Source organism: Entelurus aequoreus, linkage group LG15 (assembly GCF_033978785.1).
Source record: "Entelurus aequoreus isolate RoL-2023_Sb linkage group LG15, RoL_Eaeq_v1.1, whole genome shotgun sequence".
In the NCBI taxonomy this organism is placed as follows: Eukaryota; Metazoa; Chordata; class Actinopteri; order Syngnathiformes; family Syngnathidae; genus Entelurus; species Entelurus aequoreus.
Genome location: NC_084745.1, coordinates 48,194,619 through 48,218,078, shown reverse-complemented (window position 1 = coordinate 48,218,078; position 23,460 = coordinate 48,194,619). Strand labels below are relative to the sequence as shown.

General features: G+C 37.3%; 1 protein-coding gene across 1 annotated transcript in view; it reads right to left on the bottom strand.

Annotated features, from left to right (window-relative positions):
* Positions 1-23,460, bottom strand: part of LOC133630323 (matrix metalloproteinase-16) — a 172,130-nt gene that overhangs the window by 104,390 nt on the left and 44,280 nt on the right. The window contains exon 2 of the mRNA XM_062021886.1: positions 8,636-8,784. Coding sequence (XP_061877870.1) covers positions 8,636-8,784 — 149 coding nt within the window. The remainder of the gene's footprint in view (positions 1-8,635; positions 8,785-23,460) is intronic.

The following is a 23,460-nucleotide window of genomic DNA, read 5'->3' as shown; positions in this document are numbered from 1 at the left end:
TTAACCGTGTATTTACATGTTCATGGTTTAAAAGTATTGTTGATTTTCTGTCTATCCTTCCAGTCAGGGGTTTATTTATTTTGTTTCTATCTGCATTTAAGCCTGATGTGCTATCACCTTAGCTCCGTAGCTAAAGAGCTTTTCCGCTGTATTGTCGTGGAGATAAAAGTCACTGTGAATGTCCATTTCGCGTTCTCGACTCTCATTTTCAAGAGGATATAGTATCCGAGGTGGTTTAAAATACAAATCTGTGATCCACAATAGAAAAAGGAGAAAGTGTGGAATCCAATGAACCCTTGTACCTAAGTTACGGTCAGAGCGAAAAAAGATACGTCCTGCACTACACGCTAGTCCTTCACTCTCACGTTCCTCATCCACAAATCTTTCATCCTCGCTCAAATTAATGGGGTAATCGTCGCTTTCTCGGTCCGAATCGCTCTCGCTGCTGGTGTAAACAATGGGAAAATGTGAGGAGCCTTTCAACCTGTGACGTCACGCTACTTCCGGTACAGGCAAGGCTTTTTTTTTTATCAGTGACCAAAATTTGCGAACTTTATCGTCGATGTTCTCTACTAAATCCTTTCAGCAAAAATATGGCAATATCGCGAAATGATCAAGTATGACACAGAGAATGGATCTGCTATCCCCGTTTAAATAAAAACATTTCATTTCAGTAGGCCTTTAAGTTACAAGTACTTGGGTTTTACTCTTGATCAGGAGCTTTCATTTAAAGCCCATATTAACAACTTGGTCTCTAAGCTTAGGGTAAAGCTTGATTTCCTTTTTTAGAAATAAAAACTGCTTCTCTCTTAAAGTCAGAAAGAAATTGGTGACAGTGACTATCTTGCCCGTAATTGATTATGGAGACGTGCTTTACTTTAGAGCTTCATCTAAATGCCTCCAGTCCTTAGACACTGTTTTTCACTCAGCACTAAGATTTGTTACTGGCTGTCGTAGTCTCACCCACCACTGTCAACTGTATATGAAGTCAGACTTATCTTCATTGAGTGCACGCAGATACACACATTGGCTGACTATCATTTATAAGGCTCTTTTAGGTTGAATACCTCCATACTTGTGTACTTTGTTACAAAGAAAAAACTGCTCTTATGCATTACGTTCTAACAATTTGTATGTTTTAACTGTTCCTCATGTACGGACTGAATTTGGCAAAAGAGCTTTTGGCATTGCTGTTCCTATGCATTGCAGACGAAACTGAAACTCACTGAACTACTTCCATTTGGAGCCTTCCGTTCTGTCCTGAGGGACAGACAGCAAGAGACTTTTGCACAGTGCCTGTGTTTTTAAAAGGTGTAAATCTTTATTGTTTTACAGTTCTCCTTTATGTATTTTAAAATATATGTCTTAACGCAGGGGTCACCAACGCGGTGCCCGCGAGCACCAGGTCGCCCGTAAGGACCAGATGAGTAGCCCGCTGGCCTGTTGTAAAAATAGCTCAAATAGCAGCACTTACCAGTGAGCTGCCTCTATTTTTTAAATTTTATTTATTTACTAGCAAGCTGGTCTCGCTTTGCCTGACATTTTTAATTCTAAGAGAGACAAAACTCAAATAGAATTTGAAAATCCAAGAAAATATTTTAAAGACTTGGTCTTCACTTGTTTAAATAAATTCTTTAATTTTTTTACTTTGCTTCTTATAACTTTCAGAAAGACAATTTTAGAGAAAAAATACAACCTTAAAAATGATTTTAGGATTTTTAAACACTTATACCTTTTTACCTTTTAAATTCTTTCCTCTTCTTTCCTGACAATTTAAATCAATGTTCAAGTAATTATTTTTTTTTTATTGTAAAGAATAATTAATACATTTTAATTTAATTCTTCATTTTAGCTTCTGGTTTTTCGACGAAGAATATTTGTGAAATATTTTTTCAAACTTATGATTAAAATTTAAAAAAAATATTCTGGCAAATCTAGAAAATCTGTAGAATCACATTTAAATCTTATTTCAAAGTCTTTTGAATTTATTTTAAAAATTTTGTTGTGGAAAATCCAAAAGAAATAATGATTTGTCTTTGTTAGAAATATAGCTTGGTCCATTTGTTATATATTCTAACAAAGTGCAGATTGGATTTTAACCTATTTAAAACATGTCATCAAAATTCTAAAATTAATCTTAATCAGGAAAAATTACTAATGATGTTCCATAAATTCTTTTTTTAATTTTTTCAAAAAGATTCGAATTAGCTAGTTTTTCTCTTTTTTTTTCGGTTGAATTTTGAATTTTAAAGAGTCGAAATTGAAGATAAACTGTGTTTCAAATTTTAATTGTCATTTTTTTTTCGTGTTTTCTCCTCTTTTAAACCATTCAATTAAGTGTAAATATAATTATTTATTAATAATAACATAGAATTAAAGGTAAATTGAGCAAATTGGCTATTTCTGGCAATTTATTTAAGTGTGTATCAAACTGGTAGCCCTTCGCATTAATCAGTACCCAAGAAGTAGCTCTTGGTTTCAAAAAGGTTGGTGACCCCTGTCTTAACGTATTACTTTTCTGAAACTGCTCTGTGACATGTGCTGTTGACCTCTTGGCCAGGTCACCCTTGTGAAAGAGATCTTGATCTCAATGGGTTTCTTATCTGGTTAAATAAAGTTTCTATTCTATTATTTAAATGTGGCTAGTTTAATGTCTGACTACCAGTGCTATCTCGGAAGGTGTTTTAGCAGAATATTCTACAATATTCTACAACAAGTAAAGCACTACAGTCCAACCTCGATTTTACGATTCCCTCAACTTTTCGATTTATGAACCACAAACCGACACACACAGACAGACGTAGCAAAAGGATTGTCTTCATACCAATATTTTAATACTTTTCTAAATAAAGGGTACCACAAAAAATGGCATTATTGGCTTTATTTTAACAAAAAATCTTAGGGTACATTAAACATATGTTTATTATTGCAATTTTGTCCTTAAATAAAATAGTGAACATACAAGACAACTTTTCTTTTATTAGTAAGTAAACAAACAAAGACTCCTAATTAGTCTGCTGACATATGCAGTAACATATTGTGTCATTTATACACTTATTATTTTGTACACATTATTAAGGACAAGTGGTAGAAAATTAATTATTAATCTACTTGTTCATTTACTGTTAATATCTGCTTACTTTCTCTTTTTACAAGTTATATCTACACTTCTGTTAACATGCAATAAACCAGGGGTCACCAACCTTTTTGAAAGCAAGAGCTACCGGTACTTCTTGGGTACTGATTAATGCGAAGGGCTACCAGTTTGATACACACTTAAATAAATTGCCAGAAATAGCCAATTAGCTCAATTTTCCTTTAACTCTGTTATTATTAATAATTATAAATAAATTATGATAAATGGGTTATACTTGTATAGCGCTTTTCTACCTTCAAGGTACTCAAAGCGCTTTGACAGTATTTCCACATTTACCCATTCACACACACATTCACACACTGATGGAGGGAGCTGCCATGCAAGGCGCTAACCAGCAGCCATCAAAGGCAAAGGGTGAAGTGTCTTGCCCAAGGACACAACGGACATGACTAGGAAGGTAGAAGGTGGGAATTGAACCCCAGTAACCAGCAACACTCCGATTGCTGGCACAGCCACTCTATCAACTTCGCCACGCCGTCCCTAATTAATGATATTTACACTTAATTGAACGGTTTAAAAGAGGAGAAAACACGAAAAAAATTACAATTACATTTTGAAACAGTTTATCTTCAATTTCGACTCTTTAAAATTAAAAATTCAACCGAAAAAAATAAGAGAAAACTTAAAAAAATAATTTATGGAACATCATTAGTATTTTTTCCTGATTAAGATTAATTTTAGAATTTTGATGACATGTTTTAAATAGGTTAAAATCCAATCTACATTTTGTTAGAATATATAACAAATTGGACCAAGCTATATTTCTAACAAAGACAAATCATTCTTTCTTCTAGATTTTCCAGAACAAAAATTTTAAAAGAAATTCAAAAGAATTTGAAATGAGATTTAAATTTGATTCTACAGATTTTCTAGACTTGCCAGAATAATTTTTTTGAATTTTAATCATAATAAGTTTGAAGAAATATTTCACAAATATTCTTCGTCGAAAAAACAGAAGCTAAAATGAAGAATTAAATTCAAATGTATTTATTATTCTTTACAATAAAAAAAATAAATTTACTTGAACATTGATTTAAATTGTCAGGAAAGAAGAGGAAGGAATTTAAAAGGTAAAAAGGTACATGTGTTTAAAAATCCTAAAATCATTTTTAAGGTTGTATTTTTTCTCTAAAATTGTCTTTCTGAAAGTTATAAGAAGCAAAGTAAAAAAAATAATGAATTTATTTAAACAAGTGAAGATCACGTCTTTAAAATATTTTCTTGGATTTTCAAATTCTATTTGAGTTTTGTCTCTCTTAGAATTAAAAATGTTGGGCAAAGCGAGACCAGCTTGCTAGTAAATAAATAACATTTAAAAAATAGAGGCAGCTCACTGGTAAGTGCTGCTATTTGAGCTATTTTTAGAACAGGCCGGCGGGCTACTCATCTGGTCCTTACCGGCTACCTGGTGCCCGCGGGCACCGCGTTGGTGACCCCTGCAATAAACACTTTTGCTGTTTGAATGCTTTACATTAGTTTTGGATGAGACGCCAAATGTGGGTATCAATCCGATACCAAGTAGTTACAGGATCATACAATGGTCATAATTTAAGTCCTCATGTGTCCAGGCACGTATTTCCTGAGTTTATAAACATAAATGTTTAAAAAACGGAAAAAAATATTGATGTAATCATAGTAGTATCGACTAGATACGCTCCTATACTTGGTATCATTACAGTGAATGTCAGGTGTAGATTCACCCATGGCGTTTGTTTACATTGTGACACTGGTGAGCTATTGTATCCTCCTACGGTGTGTAGTGAAGCATGTTTACCTATTTCTCGTCCTGCAGGGATGATACTTGTAAGAAACGTACTTTATTTGTCGCCACGCAGGCGAGGATTAGTGATTTAAAAGTAGCTAAAACACTGCGTATGGACGTTAGCCGCTAACTAGCTAGCCATGTCTTACAGCACCTCTTCCTGAGGGTGTTACAGTGTTATAACTTCACCTTTATCTTTACTTTTTAAGCCAAAATGCGTCCGTTCTCCCTTTTCTGTCTACACACTGTGTCTGCTTGTAAGTACTCCGTGATTGTGCGCTGCCGAACATGCTCCTCTGTTCGTAAAACCAGCAATGTCATGACATGACGAGGCGCCGTCATGCCCATTAAAGTATAGTATAGTACCGAATATGATTCATTAGTATCGCGGTACTATAATAGTACCGGTAGGCAAAATTATTGAGTTATTGAGAATTATCGATTGATTGACTTACTACCATCGGCCCAGTCCTACAATTGTATACATTTTTCTAATGCCTCTGGACATCGTATTTAATGCCCCGCGGAAACCCTGTATTTACAAACTTCCCTATTTACAAAACCTATTCAAGGAATTAGAACGCAGCTGAGATAGGCTCCAGCGAAAATGGATGGATGGATGGAGGTGCATAAATCGAGGTTCCACTGTATATAATTTAGGGGATGTTTGTCAAATTACATTAGCAGCTCTTCACAAAATCAAGCATTCTCCTTTCAAACAATGCCTTGTCCAACCATGGTAGACACTAGACTGTGGGTCCACAGCTTATGTGTTGCCACAAAACACAACATTCCCCAACATGTGTACAAAATGTACGCATTCTTTGACCCTGTTCGGCTGTTTTTTTAACAGAATATAAATGAAGTGGCATTTTTCAGTACTTGGGCTGAAGTGTTCTTTTTACACTGCAAGGTCCCTTATATCAAACAACCCACCTAAAATATGCTACAGTTTATCGTGTCTGGCAAACAAATTGCAAAACAAGATGTGAGGACATAACTCGTCTTTCTAAGTGTCAAAAATCCCGACTTTTTGACATTTAGAAAAAAAAAATTTTTTTTGACACTTAGAAAAAAATCCAGATTTTTTGACACTTAAAAAAAATCCAGAATTTTTACACTTGGAAAAAAATCCAGATTTTGTGACACTTCAACTGCTGGTACCCTAAATAAGTGACATAAAATCCTGACTTTGTGACACTTACAAAAAAACCGACTTTGTGCCACTTGGAAAAAATCCCGATTTTTTGACACTTGTAAAAAAATCCTGACTTTTTGACAGACAAAATCCAGACTTTTTCCCTCCAACTGCTGGTACCCTAAATAAGTGACAGAAAGAATCCCGACTTTTTGACACTTAGAAAAAAATCCCGACTTTTTGACACTTAGAAAAATTCCCGACTTTGTGACACTTAAAAAAAAATCCCGACTTTTTGACACTTTGAAAAATTCCCGACTTTGTGACACTTAAAAAAAATCCCGATTTTGTGACACTTAGAAAAAATCCTGACTTTTTGACAGACAAAATCCCGATTTTTTGACACTTGGAAAAAATCCAGACTTTTTTCCCTCCAACTGCTGGTACACTAAATAAGTGACAGAAAAATCCTGATTTAGTGACACTTAGAAAAAACCCAGACTTTGAGACACTTGGAAAAAATCCAGACTTTGTGACACTTAGAAAAAAATCCAGACTTTTTTACACTTAGAAAAAAATCCAGACATTTTGAAATTAAAAAAGAAATCCAGACTTTTTGACACTTAAAAAAAAATCCAGATTTTTTGACACTTGGAAAAAAAATCCTGACTTTTTGACACTTGGAAAAAAATCCAGACTTTTAGGCACTTACAAAAAAAATCCAGACTTTTAGACATTCAGACAAAATGCAGACTTTTTGACACTTTGAAAAATGCCCAATTTTTTTACACTTAGAAAAAAGCCCAATTTTTTTCATTCCAACTGCTGGTACCCTAAATAAGTGACATAAAAAATCCAGATTTTTTGACACTTCGAAAAAATCCTGATTTTTTGACACTTAGAAAAAAATCCTGACTTTGTGACACTTAGAAAAAAATCCCCGATTTTGTGACACAGAAAAAATCCCGACTTTTTGACACTTGGAAAAAAATCCAGACTTTTTGACACATAGAAAAAATCCAGACTTTGTGACACTTAGAAAAAAATCCAGATTTTGTGACACTTAGAAAAAATCCAGATTTTGTGACACTTAGAACGAATCCCAATTTTGTGACAATTAGAAAAAATCCAGACTTTTTGACACTTAGAAAAAATCCAGACTTTTTGACACAGAAAAAATCCAGACTTTTTGACACACAGAAAAAATCCAGACTTTTTGACACACAGAAAAAATCCAGACTTTTTGACACTTAGAAAAAATCCCGATTTTGTGACACTTAGAACAAATCCCAATTTTGTGACAATTAGAAAAAAATCCAGACTTTTTGACACTTAGAAAAAATCCAGACTTTTTGTCACTTAGAAAAAATCCAGACTTTTTGACACTCGGAAAAAATCCAGACTTTTTGACACACAAAAAATCCAGACTTTTTGACACTTAGAAAAAATCCAGACTTTTTGACACTTAGAAAAAATCTCGACTTTTTTCCCCTCCAACTGCAAGTACCCTAAATAAGTGACAGAAAAAATATTTTGTGACACTTGGAAAAAATCCCGATTTAGAGAATCTTGAGATTCAGAAATAAGTGAGTGTAACATCTGTGCTATTTTTTCTGTGTGTTTAATTGTGTGCAATGTGGATGTTGTTTTGCTTCTGCGTAAAAATCAGTAGTATTGACATTAAACCTTTCATTTCTTCTACTCTAAAATACACAATGGACTTTATACTTAAGTAATGTTTATTTTACGTTCATTTTTAGTCTAACAAACTTAAATGAAGGAAAAAGTGTAAAAAAAAAATTCTGAGGAAGGAAAATAATTCAAAACAAGGAATATGAATCCTCAACAAAACTTCTGGAGCTTCTGTTAACTATCTGTCCAGCTGCGCACGCAGGATTGAGTAGCAAGGGCAGAATAATGGATTTATTGACAGTGCAGTGTAAAAGCTGATTTAATTGCAAAGTAAACACAGTCTCAAATGAATCTAACCCGTGTAGGCACTTTGACGGAAACATCCACATTTCGATGTACGGCCCCTGAGCCCTTTGGCTTTTGAAACTATGGCCCTCTTCATGATGTAGTTGAATAGCCCCGGTCTACAATAACACCAGAAAAAGATGCTAGATTTGATGCTAGTCATTTTTAGTAAAAAATGACCAAAAGGGTTGGCAAAATCTCTAGAAAAAAAACATTCTACTTCATCTGCATTGTGGTTTTCTTCGCCTGCCTTCTCTTCTTGCTAATTAATTTAATATTGGTGGTATTGCACTTCCATCCATCCATTTTCTACCGCTTGCCCCTCTCGGGGTGTGGTATTGCACTTGTTATATCAAATTAAAATGATATTTCACCCCTATTGAGGAAACTGGGAGACTGACTGAAATAGCCATCATAGTAAGTCAAAGTAAAATAAAAACATGCCTTCTGATGTTTTGGTATGTCAGCCAGCTAATTAGCAAATACGTAATTTATAATTCCTGAAATGCACATAGAATGCATCATTTTTTTAATGCTGCTGTTTTTGTAGAAATGCATGCATGCAACTCATCTAAGTGTGTTATTTACATGTTTAACTCACTCTATGATGGTGCTGTCCAGAGTCCCTGTAACATTGAGGCCGTAGCGGCGCTGCATGGCAGCGATAGCAGACTGCATGACTCGGGAAGAACGCAGCAATGACATTCTGGGGTCTGCAGGTGGGAGGTAGCCATACCTTTGGAGCCATGCCTGTAAACAAAGAAACACATGTCAGAGAGAGCGACAAAAGAGAGGACGCATCCGTAGCGATGTGCACATGGACACATTCAATTGCATTAAAAATGCTTCACGTAAACACACCATTCTTAGACTAAGGCTGGGCGATATATCGAATATACGAACTTTTGCTTGCATGCAGAACGGCCCCAGTCTATGAACATTACATGGGTTCTGGGTTATACTTGTACAGCGCTTTTTCTACCTTTTTAAGGAACTCAAAGCGCTTTGACACTATTTCCACATCATCACACCCAAGACAATGGGCACATACACACACACCCCCCCCCCAACCCCACGCCTTCACCACCGCTTGTTTCCCCTCGGGGTGATGGACGGCTGGCAGCGCTTCATAGCAGCAGTCGTCCTCCAGGGCCCCAACTCCCCGCCCCTCTGTTGCGAGTTGTCGTGATTAAATGTAACGTGTTTATGTGTGCATTGCATGGAGGTTTTTTTCCCACTCCAGACTAGGCACCCTTAGGAGCCTAGTCTAGATTGTATTTTTTTACTCATCTTCTTCCCCAGCGTTTTACCTTTTTCTTATCTTTTACGGGGCACCTTTGGCGACCCATCAGCGTTCCTGTTCTGTAACCCTGCACACTGTTTGTCCAATCTTGGGTTTGTGCTGAAAACATAGTTTCGTTGTACTTGTGCAATGACAATAAAGTCCTATCCTATCCTACTCGATATATCGCGGGTTTGTCTCTGTGCGAAATAGAAAATGACTATCGTGATATTCGAGTATACGTTCTCACGCAGTTGCTTTTAGCTGCGGGCATTACACTTCAGGCTCTTCTCACTCTTTCTTGTTTATCCTTTTCACAGAGACATAAAACAAGCGCACCTTCTTACATACGTCACATACTGTCACGCGTGCAACGTCATACGTCCTCGCGGAGCAGACAGGTAGCGGCATGGATAACATTAGCTGTGATGCTAGCGGAGTGGTAATACGAGAGAGAGAGAGAAGGTGCGAATCTGGTAACAAATAGTGTGTCGCATGCTGGGAATTATCTGTGCATGTGATGGAAAAATGCTCTGCACAGTGCAGGGTTGAAATTCAACTGAATCTGCAAAAAATCTGGTTGTTTTAGCTAATAATCATGCTGCAAGATCTAGCATGTTGCATTCAATGTTTATTCCCATTAATTTCCGTTAATTCCCATATATTCCCGTTAATTCCCATGGAAAGTTTCCAACTTTGAATATTCCCGGAATTTTGCAACCCTATTCACACCCCTCGCAAAACATGGCTAATGCGAACGCTAACTAGAGCTTGGCGTTTGTTCCAAAGAAAAGTGTTGGTTCTGGTTTATTCACAAAATAAAACTATAGTTCTCCCAATGTTTTACTTGATTATTTATTTACATAAAATGTACAATACTACATTTTTATTCGCAAAAGTGTTATATTCAAGACAGAAGTTTTAATCTCAATGTTTAAAATGATTATTTATTTGCATGCAACGTGGAATGCCACATTTTTGTTAAGTAATTTGCTCAAGACAGAAGTATCGCCTCCCAGAGGAAGCTCTTAGTTTAGTCCTTTAAAAATGATTCCATTAAAAATACAATTTATATCTGGTCTAAAAAGAACAACGTTTACTAAGAGTAGGATGCAGTGTGTGGAGTTCCATTTCAAATGACTAGTTTTTGATCAAACCAAATAAAAACGTGTTTTAAATTATCTCTGTCATTTGTATTCATTGGTTTCTTTAAAAAGTAGGGGGAAAAAATCGGAAATTACATTCATTTTTAGGCCATATCGTCCAGGCGTATGTGTTTGTACAGCAAAATAGGGAAAGTCTTGAATCAACAGACTACTTTGTTTGCTCTGCTTTAACATGAGAGCAATGAAAACAGTGTGGGTTTGTATTGACTGAAGCATTATTGATAGTGCGAAAGCAAAAGCCTTTTCTATACCCCTTATCCTTTTCTTTTAGGGTCAAAGGTGAACTGGAGCCTATCCCTGCTGAAAAGCGGACTACAGCCTGTACTGATCACCAGTCAATCACATGGCACATTATGGTAAAACAACATACTGAACTGGAATCAAGACACAAGTGGTCTTCAACATCCCCGTCAATGTTTTCCCACACATTATTGTTTCATTCAATTATTGTATTTGATTTTTTTGTTTGCGGAAAAAAGATTTTCTGTGTATGTCTATGAAGGTTCTCATTCATCCAGGTCATTGTCATCTCAGGGCATTCAATCAATCGCGACTGGACGGTTTGGTTTGTCTTGGAAGACGTTTCGCCTCTCATCCAAGTAGGCTTCATCAGTTCATGCTTATAGACTTAGCTTAGTCAGGTCTAGTCTTAGACTTAGATTGGTCAGATCTAGTCTAGCGCCCGGTGCCAATACCTCAGTAGGCGTCATCAGTTCATGCTCATAGACTTACATTGGTCAGATCTAGACATAGACTTAGATTGGTCAGATCTAGTCTAGCGCCTGGTGCCAATACCTCAGGAGGCTTCATCAGTTCATGCTCATTCAGATGTAGTCTGACTAAATTTGACCAATCTAAGTCTAAGACTAGAGCTGACCAATCTAAGTCTTTGAGCACGAAGTGATGAAGCCCACTGAGGTATTGGCACCAGCCTCGAGACTAAATCTGACCAGTCTAAGTCTAAGACTAGCTCTGACCAATTTAAGTCTAAGACTAGATCTGACCAATCTAAGTCTAAGACTAGATCTGACCAATCTAAATCTAAGACTAGCTCTGACCAATTTAAGTCTATGACTAGATCTGACCAATCTAAGTCTACGAGCGTGAACTGATGAAGTCAACTGAGGTATTGGCACCAGCCTTTAGACTAGTTCTGACCAATCTAAGTCTAAGACTAAATGTGACCAATCTAAGTCTATGAGCATGAACTGATGAAGTCTACTCGGATGAGCGGCGAAAACGTCTTCTGAGACAAACCAAACAGTCCAGTTGCGATCGTTAGAATTTTCTGCCAACTTACACAATACAACTTGACTTACTGTACATCACTGTCTATGAACGGAACTCAAAAAATGTTCAGGGATAGAGATGCAAGATAAAATTTGATGAGGAAACTGAATTTAAAGCAGCGTTGTTACCAGGAAGTGCTTATCAGCGTCCGGCGGGAGTTAATATAATAATTTAGACGAGCAAATCAAACAAAGAAATATCATGCAATTCTAAAAGAAATGGGCATATTTATTATTGTGAGGATATGTGAAGGAAATTAAGTATGATATGTATCCTATTAATACACTTAAATTTGTTAGTTATCAGGTGATAATGTTTCATATTAAATTACTAAAAATCAGATTATCAAAGTCCCTGTTTTTTTAAGCATTGTTAGGCTGCCAGCGCCCCCTAGAAGGCCGCTAAAACTGTCATCTGTATGGGCCACAGTCGTACTCAGTCGCAACATACTTTTCCAGGAGATGTGGCAGTAATGACAATATCGAACAGAAGAAGTCTGGAGTAAATTATTTTTCTTTTTATTATGCCTATCGTTCACAATCATTATGAAAAACATGGACGACGGATATATATATTTTCTTAATGCATTCTAACTCGATCAATATTCAGTTTACAATAGAGCCTAGTCTGCCTATAAAGCCCTGATAAAAACATCCCAACACCTCCATTCAGGTTTTAGATACATGCTGTAAGTATATATGTAATGTAGTAATAGGCACATTTATAACAACATTTAATATTTACTTATTTTGATCATTCATAAGTCAGGGGACGGCAACCCAAAATGTTGAAAGAGCCATATTGGACCAAAAATACAAAAAAGTAATCGGTCTGGAGTTGCAAAAAATTGAAAGACTTATATAAGCATTATAATGAAGGCAACACATGATGTAAGTGTCTATATTAGCCTACTATCAAATTGACTATGTGTCGCAGGCTGACACAATTCTTCGTTGACAGAAATGTTGAAATTTAATATTTATTCTACAACATTGGAAAACATTAGTGAAACTTCTCAGAGGGTGAGATAACTCCTGGAAATGACTGTCTTAGAATGGCCAACGGTATAAATGTGTGTGTGTCCCAGTTAAAGGCAACGGCAGGCTGTCTTCTTATAATGGATTTATTACAATCTTTGCAAGCTGGCTAACGTTTGCTGTGGTCTGGAACAACATGGCACACTAACAACTATCAGAAATGCAGCCAATATTACATACAGATAATGTGTCATGAAACATGGAAAAATAAACTAAATATACAGAGGACATAAGTAAAGGAATTTAAATGAGCTCAAATATACCTACAAACGAGGCATAATAATGCAATAGGCGGGGGGTTTGGGGGGGGGGGGTTTCCTTTCATAAAGAAATACAATCATGTGTGCTTACGGACTGTATCCCTGCAGACTGTATTGATCTACATTGATATATAATGTATATATTGTGTTTTAATGTTGATTTAATAAAAAATAAAAAATAAATATATATATATATGTATATATATATATATATATATATATATATGTATATATATATATATATATATATATATATATATATATATATATATATATATATATATATATATATATATATATATATATATATATATATATTTTTTTTTGTGCAGCCCGGTACCAATCGGTCCGGTACTGGGCTGGAATAGAGGACCTCTCAATAGTCATTTACGTTTGTTTATGAGTTAGAATGCATTACAAAAATATATACCGTATTTTTCGGACTATAAGTCGCTCCGGAGTATAAGTCGCACCGGCCGAAAATGCATAATAAAGTAGGAAAAAAACATATATAAGTCGCACTGGAGTATAAGTCGCATTTTTTGGGGAAATGTATTTGATAAAACCCAACACCAAGAATAGACATTTGAAAGGCAATTTAAAATAAATAAAGAATAGTGAACAACAGGCTGAATAAGTGTACGTTTTCTGACGCATAAGTAACCAACTGAGAACGTACCTGGTATGTTAACGTAACATATTATGGTAAGAGTCATTCAAATAACTATAACATATAGAACATGCTATACGTTTACCAAACAATCTGTCACTCCTAATCGCTAAATCCCATGAAATCTTATACGTCTAGTCTCTTACGTGAATGAGCTAAATAATATTATTTGATACTTTACGGTAATGTGTTAATAATTTCACACATAAGTCGCTCCTGAGTATAAGTCGCACCCCCGGCCAAACTATGAAAAAAACTGCGACTTATAGTCCGAAAAATACGGTACATACGTCATCATGTCTTTCATAATGATTGTGAACAACAGGCAAAATTAAAGTAAAAAAATGCAGTTCCCCTTGAAGCGCAAAAATTATGACTAAAGTGGTGAACCTGCATTTTTATTTGCAAGGCAAATTTAGGACCAGTTTAAATCCAAAACACAATTTTTAACTAGATTTCCAAGTACAGGGTCCCCACTCCGTCTATTTGTGAGTCAGAATAAAAAACACTGTTTGATAATGCAAAAAACTCCTGACTGGAGCAATACCAATTGAGGCATTATGCAGAAGTGTTGAAAATCCATTCATCCATCCCCTAGGCCGCATATCCTGTTCAGGGTCAGGGGTTAGCTGGATTGTATAACAGTCGACTTAAAGGCGGACAACACCCGGTACCAAAACTCAGTTCCAAATTGGTAGGAACCAGGCCAGGGGGAAAAGGTTGGTGCCTCATTTAAATGCTAAAGGAATGCAGACTTGACGACCTGCAACAAGTGCTTGAAGGTGATACTGTGCATTATAAAGTCTTGGAGTAATAAAGCGTCCCGACAGAAACACACAGCCGGGTGCTCTTTTCAAACTTCATTGCTGACCTTAACACGGCAACAGCAGTCCTCTGTTTAAAAAAAAAAAAAAAACATTTCACCCAACACTTTTTCGGTATGCACGGGCAAGGTTACGAACCAGGGGCCGTACTTATCAAGCTTCTTAGAGTGCCATTTTACACTTAAGTCCTGAGAATTTGCGAAATTTAGTCCTACTCTCAAACTTAAGAATAAACGCTTTTTATCAACGTTCTTAAGTCTAAGAATCACTCCTACTCTCCACAATATTTAAGAGACCTTCAGAGGTGTCTTAAGTGGTTAGGAGTTGCCAGCAGGGGATGGCACTGAGGCGAGAGAGACGTGCGCGAACATTCAGGGAGCGGAACGATGTCCTGGATTTGTTTGATGACGAGCAGCTGATCAAACGGTATCGTTTAGACAGAGCGGGTATTATTTTTGTCACAGATTTAATACTTTTCGATTCCATGTTGATTTCTGCATGTGGCTGCAGTGGGCTAGTATATAAAGAGCCACCCACACCAGTTTCAAATTAGTTGCCTAATTAATGAATTGGAAAGAAAATGTTATGACAGCAGCGTATGTGTGTGGCCGTGAGGTGAGTGACGTCAGTGAGTGTGTGGGCGAGAGAAGAGAAGAGAGGGAGCGGTAGCGTGAGTGCCGGCGGGGACTAGTTTGTTTTGTATTATTTTGTAGTTTATTGTCAAAATATACACTCCCATTGTCCAATTAAATATTTCCAAGATATTTCTTTATTCTTAGACAACGGATTCCCTTCCGTGATTGGTCATTTCTATGGACACAGAAATGACGTCACCTAAAATTCCATTTACGGCACATAGTAATGTCGTAATTCAGCTCTGAGTGTGACACTTAAGATTCAGTCCTACACTTCGCTGAAAGTGTGAGTAAGACACTTGATAACTAACTTTGAAGTGCAGCTTTCAGCGAAGAATTTATTTACTCTTAAGTCAACTCTTAGCAGACTTCTTAGGAGTAATTCTGAGAAGCTTGATAAGTACGGCCCCAGGAATTCAGATCATCACATTACATCACAAGCAGGTTCTTCAGTTACTGTTCTGTTCAACTTGAATTTCACAATAATCTGTAAAAAATACCAAGTAGGTGCCAATCGATCGGACAAAAAGTAAATAATCAACCACTGCCGATTAATGCCTTTTAATGCTGATCACCTCGGGCTTAGAGTTTATTAATTTTTGGTCGCTTGACTGAAAAGCGCTCATCAGCTGGAGCCGCTTCCTGAAATTAATAATACCCTATTTTCCGGACCATAGGGCGCACCGGATTATAAGGCGCACTGCTGATGAATGGTCTATTTTCGATCTTTTTTCATACAAAAGGCACACTAGATTATAGGGCGCATTAGTGGAGTCATATTTTTTTTTTTTTTCTAAATGTAAAAGACTTCCTTGTGGTCTACATAACATGTAATGGTGGTTCTTTGGTCAAAATGTTGCATAGATGATGTTTTACAGATCATCTTCAAGCCGCTTTCTGACGCCGTTTTGTGGGCGGTCTTATTTACGTGTCTCACCTTCGTCAGCGTCTTCTCCCCGTCATCTTTGTTGTAGCGGTGTAGCGTGCAAGGACGGGAGTGGAAGAAGTGTCAAAAGATGGAGCTAACTGTTTTAATGACATTCAGACTTTACTTCAATCAATAACGGAGCAGCATCTCCTCATCCGGAAACAACAACAAGGCTGGAAATGTGTTCCGTAAAAAAGGTCCGACTGGAACTCTCTAATAACTAAAGTTCCTTGGGTGAATAATGTAAACTCACTACACCGGTATGTTTTAGCGCTTTTATGGCGAGTTTACTGACAGATATAAGTAAGAACTTTACACTACTTTATATTAGGAATGGCCACAGTGGAGGATGAATGTCCCATAACAAGAAGATAGACAAAAAGAAGACGCTTATCACCCACAAAGGCGGAAGCACGCAATTTTTCAGGACTTATGCAGATCCCAAATACAGATCAGCAGGTACCAGAAGGTAAGAAAAGTTGCTTTTGCATAATATTGCGAAACAATACACCAGATAATATGTCTTACCTTATACACACACAATAATAATACTTGTATGTTTTATGTGCCGACAATCCATCAAGCGGTGCGGCTTCATAGCTTACCAAAATCGTACTAAAACATTTTGATAGATTTTTTAACGCCGTGTGTAATGTTCTATATTTTTAATGGAACATATAACATGTTGAGTTTACTTGACTCATATTGCCATCATATTGCAGTCTAAAAGTATCTCTTATGTTTGACTGCCATCTACTGGTCACACTTATCGTCACACCATGTACCAAATAAAATAGCTTTGAGGTCGATAAGCAAAACCAGAATTATTCCGTACATTAGGCGCACGGGGTTATGAGGCGCACTGTCGAGTTTTGAGGGAAAAAAAGGATTTTAAGTGTGCCTTATAGCCCGGAAAATATGGTAATCACCTCCATTGCGGAAAATAAACTGCATTTCTTAAGTATCATTATCAAGTACTACGCTAGACATGTTAAACACAGTGTAAGAGGAATCCAGGAGCAGTCCTGCTAATCGCTAAACTAGCTGCAAAATTAGCTTAAAACAACACAAGAAATAAGTGCTTTGAGAAGTCTCAATTTTCATGAAGTGGTCAGTTTTGCTCATGTTTACAGACTTGGAGGACTTTAAAAGCAAAAAACACAAAATATTTAAATGAGTAGTAGTAGCTTTTTAGTTATTAGCCCCGTTCACACTGCACACCAAATCAGATTTTTTTGCCCTCAAGTGACGGATCTGATTTTTTTTTTTTGCCAGTCTAAACGCTTCAAAAGTGCTTCAAATCTGACATCTTTTGGCATCAGATTCAGGCCACATCAGGAGGTAGTCCTGAATTTGATTGGAATTGGATCTTTCCAAATGTGACTTCAGTCTAAACTTGAGATGTTATATATCGGCCGATAAATGCTTTAAAATGTAATATCGGAAATTATCGGTATCGGTTTCAAAAAGTAAAATTTATGACTTTTTAAAACGCCGCTGTGTACACGGACGTAGGGAGAAGTACAGAGCGCCAATAAACCTTAAAGGCACTGCCTTAGCGTGCCGGCCCAGTCACATAATATCTACGGCTTTTCACACACACAAGTGAATGCCATGCATACTTGGTCAACAGCCATACAGGTCACACTGAGGGTGGCTTATAAACAACTTTAACACTGTTACAAATATGCGCCACACTGTGAACCCACACCAAACAAGAATGGCAAACACATTTCGGGAGAACATCCGCACCGTAACACAACATAAACACAACAGAACAAATACCCAGAACACCTTGCAGCACTAACTCTTCCGGGACGCTACAATATACACCCCCCGCTACCCCTTACCCCCGAACACCCCCCCCCCAACCCCGCCCACCTCAACCTCCTCATGCTCTCTCAGGGAGAGCATGTCCCAAATTCCAAGCTGCTGTTTTGAAGCATGTTTAGAAAAATAATGCACTTTGTGACTTCAATAATAAATATGGCAGTGCCATGTTGGCATTTTTTTCCATAACTTGAGTTGATTTATTTTGGAAAACCTTGTTACATTGTTTAATGCATCCAGCGGGGCATCACAACAAAATTAGGCATAATAATGTGTTAATTCCACGACTGTATGTATCGGTATCGGTTGATATCGGAATCGGTAATTAAGAGTTGGACAATATCGGAATATTGGATATCGGCAAAAAAGGCATTATTGGACAAAAAGTCATACATTTTACTTTTTCAAATCGATACCGATAATTTCCGATATTACATTTTAAAGCATTTATCGGCAGTCCGATATTATCGGACATCTCTAATTAGAACCCTCCCAAATATATTACACTGTATACATCCATTCATACATTGTATTACTTCCATTTATTTTCACGTAAAAAAACACTTATTTTAAAGGTGCTTTGACTTTTATCTTATTTTGTAGTAGTAGCGACTTGCTCCCGGTCAACTTCCTTTGTTTCCACTTTGTCGAAGTGCACACGCAAGTGACGTCAAGGCCACATTGGGACCTGTGCACGTTTACACTGAAGTCTGATTAGAATCACATTTTACTTGCAGTGTACACAGTCAGCTGGAAGAAACGAGATTATTAAAAAATCCAATTGGGGCCACTTTGTCCTGCAGTGTAAATGTAGTCAATGTGTATTATTGACTGTTTTTGTCAAACAAATGTAAGTAATAAAAGAGAATAGGGAAGGAACTCGTCAATTTATTGAGTTGCCGGATGGATGGATGGACATTGTTAAACTGTCAATAGCACTTGCCATGAAAAAATTTCAATATTCAAAGTTAATTAGGGGTGTAACGGTACGTGTATTTGTATTGAACCGGCTGAATATTTTGAAGTTGGAACAGTTTGATTCAGTTGAAAAATTTGGGAATTTTGGAACTTTGAAGAATGTCCCACTGATTTCAATGGGAATTAAAGAAAAAACTGGGAATCTCGGGAAAAGCTAGAATTTTTTTGGAAAATGGTAAAACACTTGACTGGTCTAAATGAGTTGAAATGGTTGGTGTTAACATGTTCAAGTAGTAACATGTTGAATTGAGAAATGGTATTACGGAATTCCTGGAATTTCGGGAAAACCGGGAATTTTTCCAGTTCAAAAACCAACTTAGTTTTTGCCCTGATTAAGAGGAATGTTTTGACGGTGGAACGGTTGAAATGCGTTGAAAAATGTGGAAGGAGTATTCGCCAGAAAAAAGGGTGGAAATAGGGCTTTGGAAAACCAGGAATTCTGGAAAATCCTGGAATTTTTGGGGACATGGAAAAACATTTCCAGGATGGTGGAATGCATACTTGCCAACCTTGAGACCTCCGATATCGGGAGTGGGCGGGGGCGTGGTTAAGAGGAGAGTATATTTACAGCTAGAATTCACCAACTCAAGTATTTCATATATATATTAGGGCTGCAACTAACGATTAATTTGATAATCGATTAATCTGTCGATTATTACTTTGATTAATCGATTAATAATCGGATAAAAGAGACAAACTACATTTGTATCCTATCCAGTACTTTATTGGAAAAAAACAGCATACTGGCACCATACTTATTTTGATTATTGTTTCTCAGCTGTTTGTAAATGTTGCAGTTTATAAATAAAGGTTTAGTTAAAAAAAAAAATATATATATATATATAAAAAAAGTATTAAAAAAAAAAAAAACCTCTGCGCATGCGCATAGCATAGATCCAACGAATCGATGACTAAATTAATCGGCAACTATTTTAATAATCGATTTTAATCGATTTAATCGATTAGTTTTTGCAGCCCTAATATATATATATATATGTATATATATATATATATATATATATATATATATATATATATATATATATATATATATATATATATATATATATATATATATATATATATATATATATATATATATATATATATATTTATTTTATTATACATATAAATAAAATAAATACTTGAATTGCAGTGTTCTGGAGGCTATCCAGTAGATGGCAGCATTGTCCTGTTTAACTTCTCCGTTCATGAATGAGTATATCATTTCGGCCACCGTGTTCAATGGAAAAGTCTGTTCTACATAATGTACAGGCAACATACATACCCCTTCCCCTTCGAACTGTCCTGGATGAACTAAAATTCTTGTTTCCATTCGTTTTGGAACTTGCAAGCGTATTTCTTCATCTTGCTCGTCGACGGCGTCGCCATGTGTGTAACTTCCTCGTTCTTCCGCTTCGTCTCCTTGTTGTGTGCGCAGTTGTGCACTCTACTCTCTAAAAGCCGTAGATGTTATGACGTCATTGGGCAGGCAAGCTGTTTATATTGTGGGAAAGCGGACGTGAGAACAGGCTGTCCCCACTCAGGTCCGCATTGAGCTGGAGGGGGCGTGGCCTCCAGCTCCGGCTGAATACCGGGAGTTTGTCGGGAGAAAATTTCTGCCGGGAGGTTATCGGGAGAGGCGCTGAATACCGGGAGTCTCCCGCTAAAAACGGGAGGGTTGGCAAGTATGGTGGAATGTGTTGAAGGTGGAATAGTTTGAATCGGTTGAAAAATGTGGAAATGGTGGAAGTTTGAAAAATGGCCAATTCATTTTGAATGGGAAAAATGTCCCGGAAAACCTGGAATTCTGGGAAATCTGGGAATTTTTGGAATTTGTCAAGGGAAAGCCCGTGATTCCCGAATAGGCTGAAGAGTTTGAAGTTGATACGGTTTGAATCGGGTGAAAAATGTGGAAGGTAGAGCGCACCAAAATCTGGAGAAGAAGAAAAATAAGAAGTTTAATAAATAGATTAATTTTGGTGTAGAAAACCATACGTGTGAATGCTTTGGAGCATTCACACAATAAGTAAGAAGAAATGTTTTTGCTTAATAAGGTTTTTAACTAACTTTGATTAAATATACAAACTCCACATCGAAATTTAATTTGTATTTTTATATTTATTATGTAAGTCTACTCAGTGGCCTAGCGGTTAGAGTGTCCGCCCTGAGATCGGTAGGTTGTGAGTTCAAACCTGCCGAGTCATACCAAAGACTATAAAAATGGGACCCATTACCTCCCTGCTTGACACTCAGCATCAAGGGTTAGAATTGGGGGTTAAATCACCCACAATGATTCCCGGGCGCGGCCACCGCTGCTGCTCACTGCTCCCCTCACCTCCCAGGGGGTGATCAAGGGTGATGGGTCAAATGCACCTCGTATGTGTGTGTGACAATCATTGGTACTTGAACTTTTTTTTACTTTTAGGTTAACAGAGAAGAATACATATTTTATCGTGTGGTTTGGCTTGTCGGGGAAAAGGATTTGCTATAATAGAGCTCTTAGTGTCCTATATACAATCCTGCCAAAGGGAATCACTGCTCAGATCTGGGGACACGTTGGGAGGAAGCGGGTCGGCCGGGCTTTCCCACGGCAGAGCTCGAGGGATTTGGCTGGTCCCAGACGCTCTGTATTCCTCATCATCGAAACGGTAAACAGAGCAGCCGACGTCTGTTTTCTGTGAAACAACCCCATAAAGGAGGACCAATAAATCGTATAGTTTGAAGTGTGTAGATGTGGAAACGTAAAGACGCGAACGCAAACTGGGAATTGGAAGACCAATAAACTGTCAAACGGCAAACTTCCCTTTATTTTGCATTCATTCTGAAAAGCTCTTTCGAGAAATACGAGCACCATTCTACTACGGATTACTGTTGGGCTGTTAAGTCATTTGGGAAAGTATTCATACTAGGGAATTCCTGAACAGGAATACAAACATGACTGTAAGGAAGTAGCATCTAATGTAGACCAAAGTAAAATTAAAAACATGTTAAGTTTAAACTAGGGCTGGGCAATTAATATCTCGATATTTTTAGGCCATGTCACGATACACGATATATATCTCCATATTTTGCCTTAGCCTTGAATGAACACTTGATGCATATAATCACAGCAGTATGATGATTCTACAAACCCCGTTTCCATATGAGTTGGGAAATTGTGTTAGATGTAAATATAAACGGAATACAATGATTTGCAAATCAGTTTCAACCCATACTTTGTTGAATATGCTACAAAGACAACATATTTGATGTTCAAACTGATAAACTTTTTTTTTTGTGCAAATAATCATTAACTTTAGAATTTGATGCCAGCAACACGTGACAAAGAAGTTGGGAAAGGTGGCAATAAATACTGATAAAGTGGAGGAATGCTCATCAAACACTTATTTGGAACATCCCACGGGTGAACAGGCAAATTAGGAACAGGTGGGTGCCATGATTGGGTATAAAAGTGGATTCCATGAAATGCTCAGTCATTCACAAACAAGGATGGGGCGAGGGTCACCACTTTGTCAACAAATGTGAGCAAATTGTTGAACAGTTTAAGAAAACCTTTCTCAACCAGCTATTGCAAGGAATTTAGGGATTTCACCATCTAATATCATCAAAGGGTTCAGAGAATCTGGAGAAATCACTGTACGTAAGCAGCTAAGCCCGTGACCTTCGATCCCTCAGGCTGTACTGCATCAACAAGCAACATCAGTGTGTAAAGGATATCACCACATGGGCTCAGGAACACTTCAGAAGCCCACTGTCAGTAACTACAGTTGGTCGCTACATCTGTAAGTGCAAGTTAAAACTCTCCTATGCAAGGCGAAAACCGTTTATCAACAACACCCAGAAACGTCGTCGGCTTCGCTGGGCCTGAGCTCATCTAAGATGGACTGATACAAAGTGGAAAAGTGTTCTGTGGTCTGACGAGTCCACATTTCAAAATTGTTTTTGGAAACTGTGGATGTCGTGTCCTCCGGACCAAAGAGGAAAAGAACCATCCGGATTGTTATAGGCGCAAAGTTGAAAAGCCAACATGTGTGATGGTATGGGGGTGTATTAGTGCCCAAGACATGGGTAACTTACACATCTGTGAAGGCACCATTAATGCTGAAAGGTACATACAGGTTTTGGAGCAACATATTTTGCCATCCAAGCAACGTTACCATGGACGCCCCTGCTTATTTCAGCAAGACAATGACAAGCCACGTGTTACATCGACGTGGCTTCATAATAAAAGACTGCGGGTACTAGACTGGCCTGCCTGTAGTCTAGACCTGTCTCCCATTGAAAATGTGTGGCGCATTATGAAGCCTAAAATAGCACAACGGAGACCCCCGGACTGTTGAACAACTTAAGCTGTACATCAAGCAAGAATGGGAAAGAATTCCACCTGAGAAGCTTCAAAAATGTGTCTCCTCAGTTCCCAAACGTTTACTGAGTGTTGTTAAAAGGAAAGGCCATGTAACACAGTGGTGAACATACCCTTTCCCAACTACTTTGGCACGTGTTGCAGCCATGAAATTCTAAGT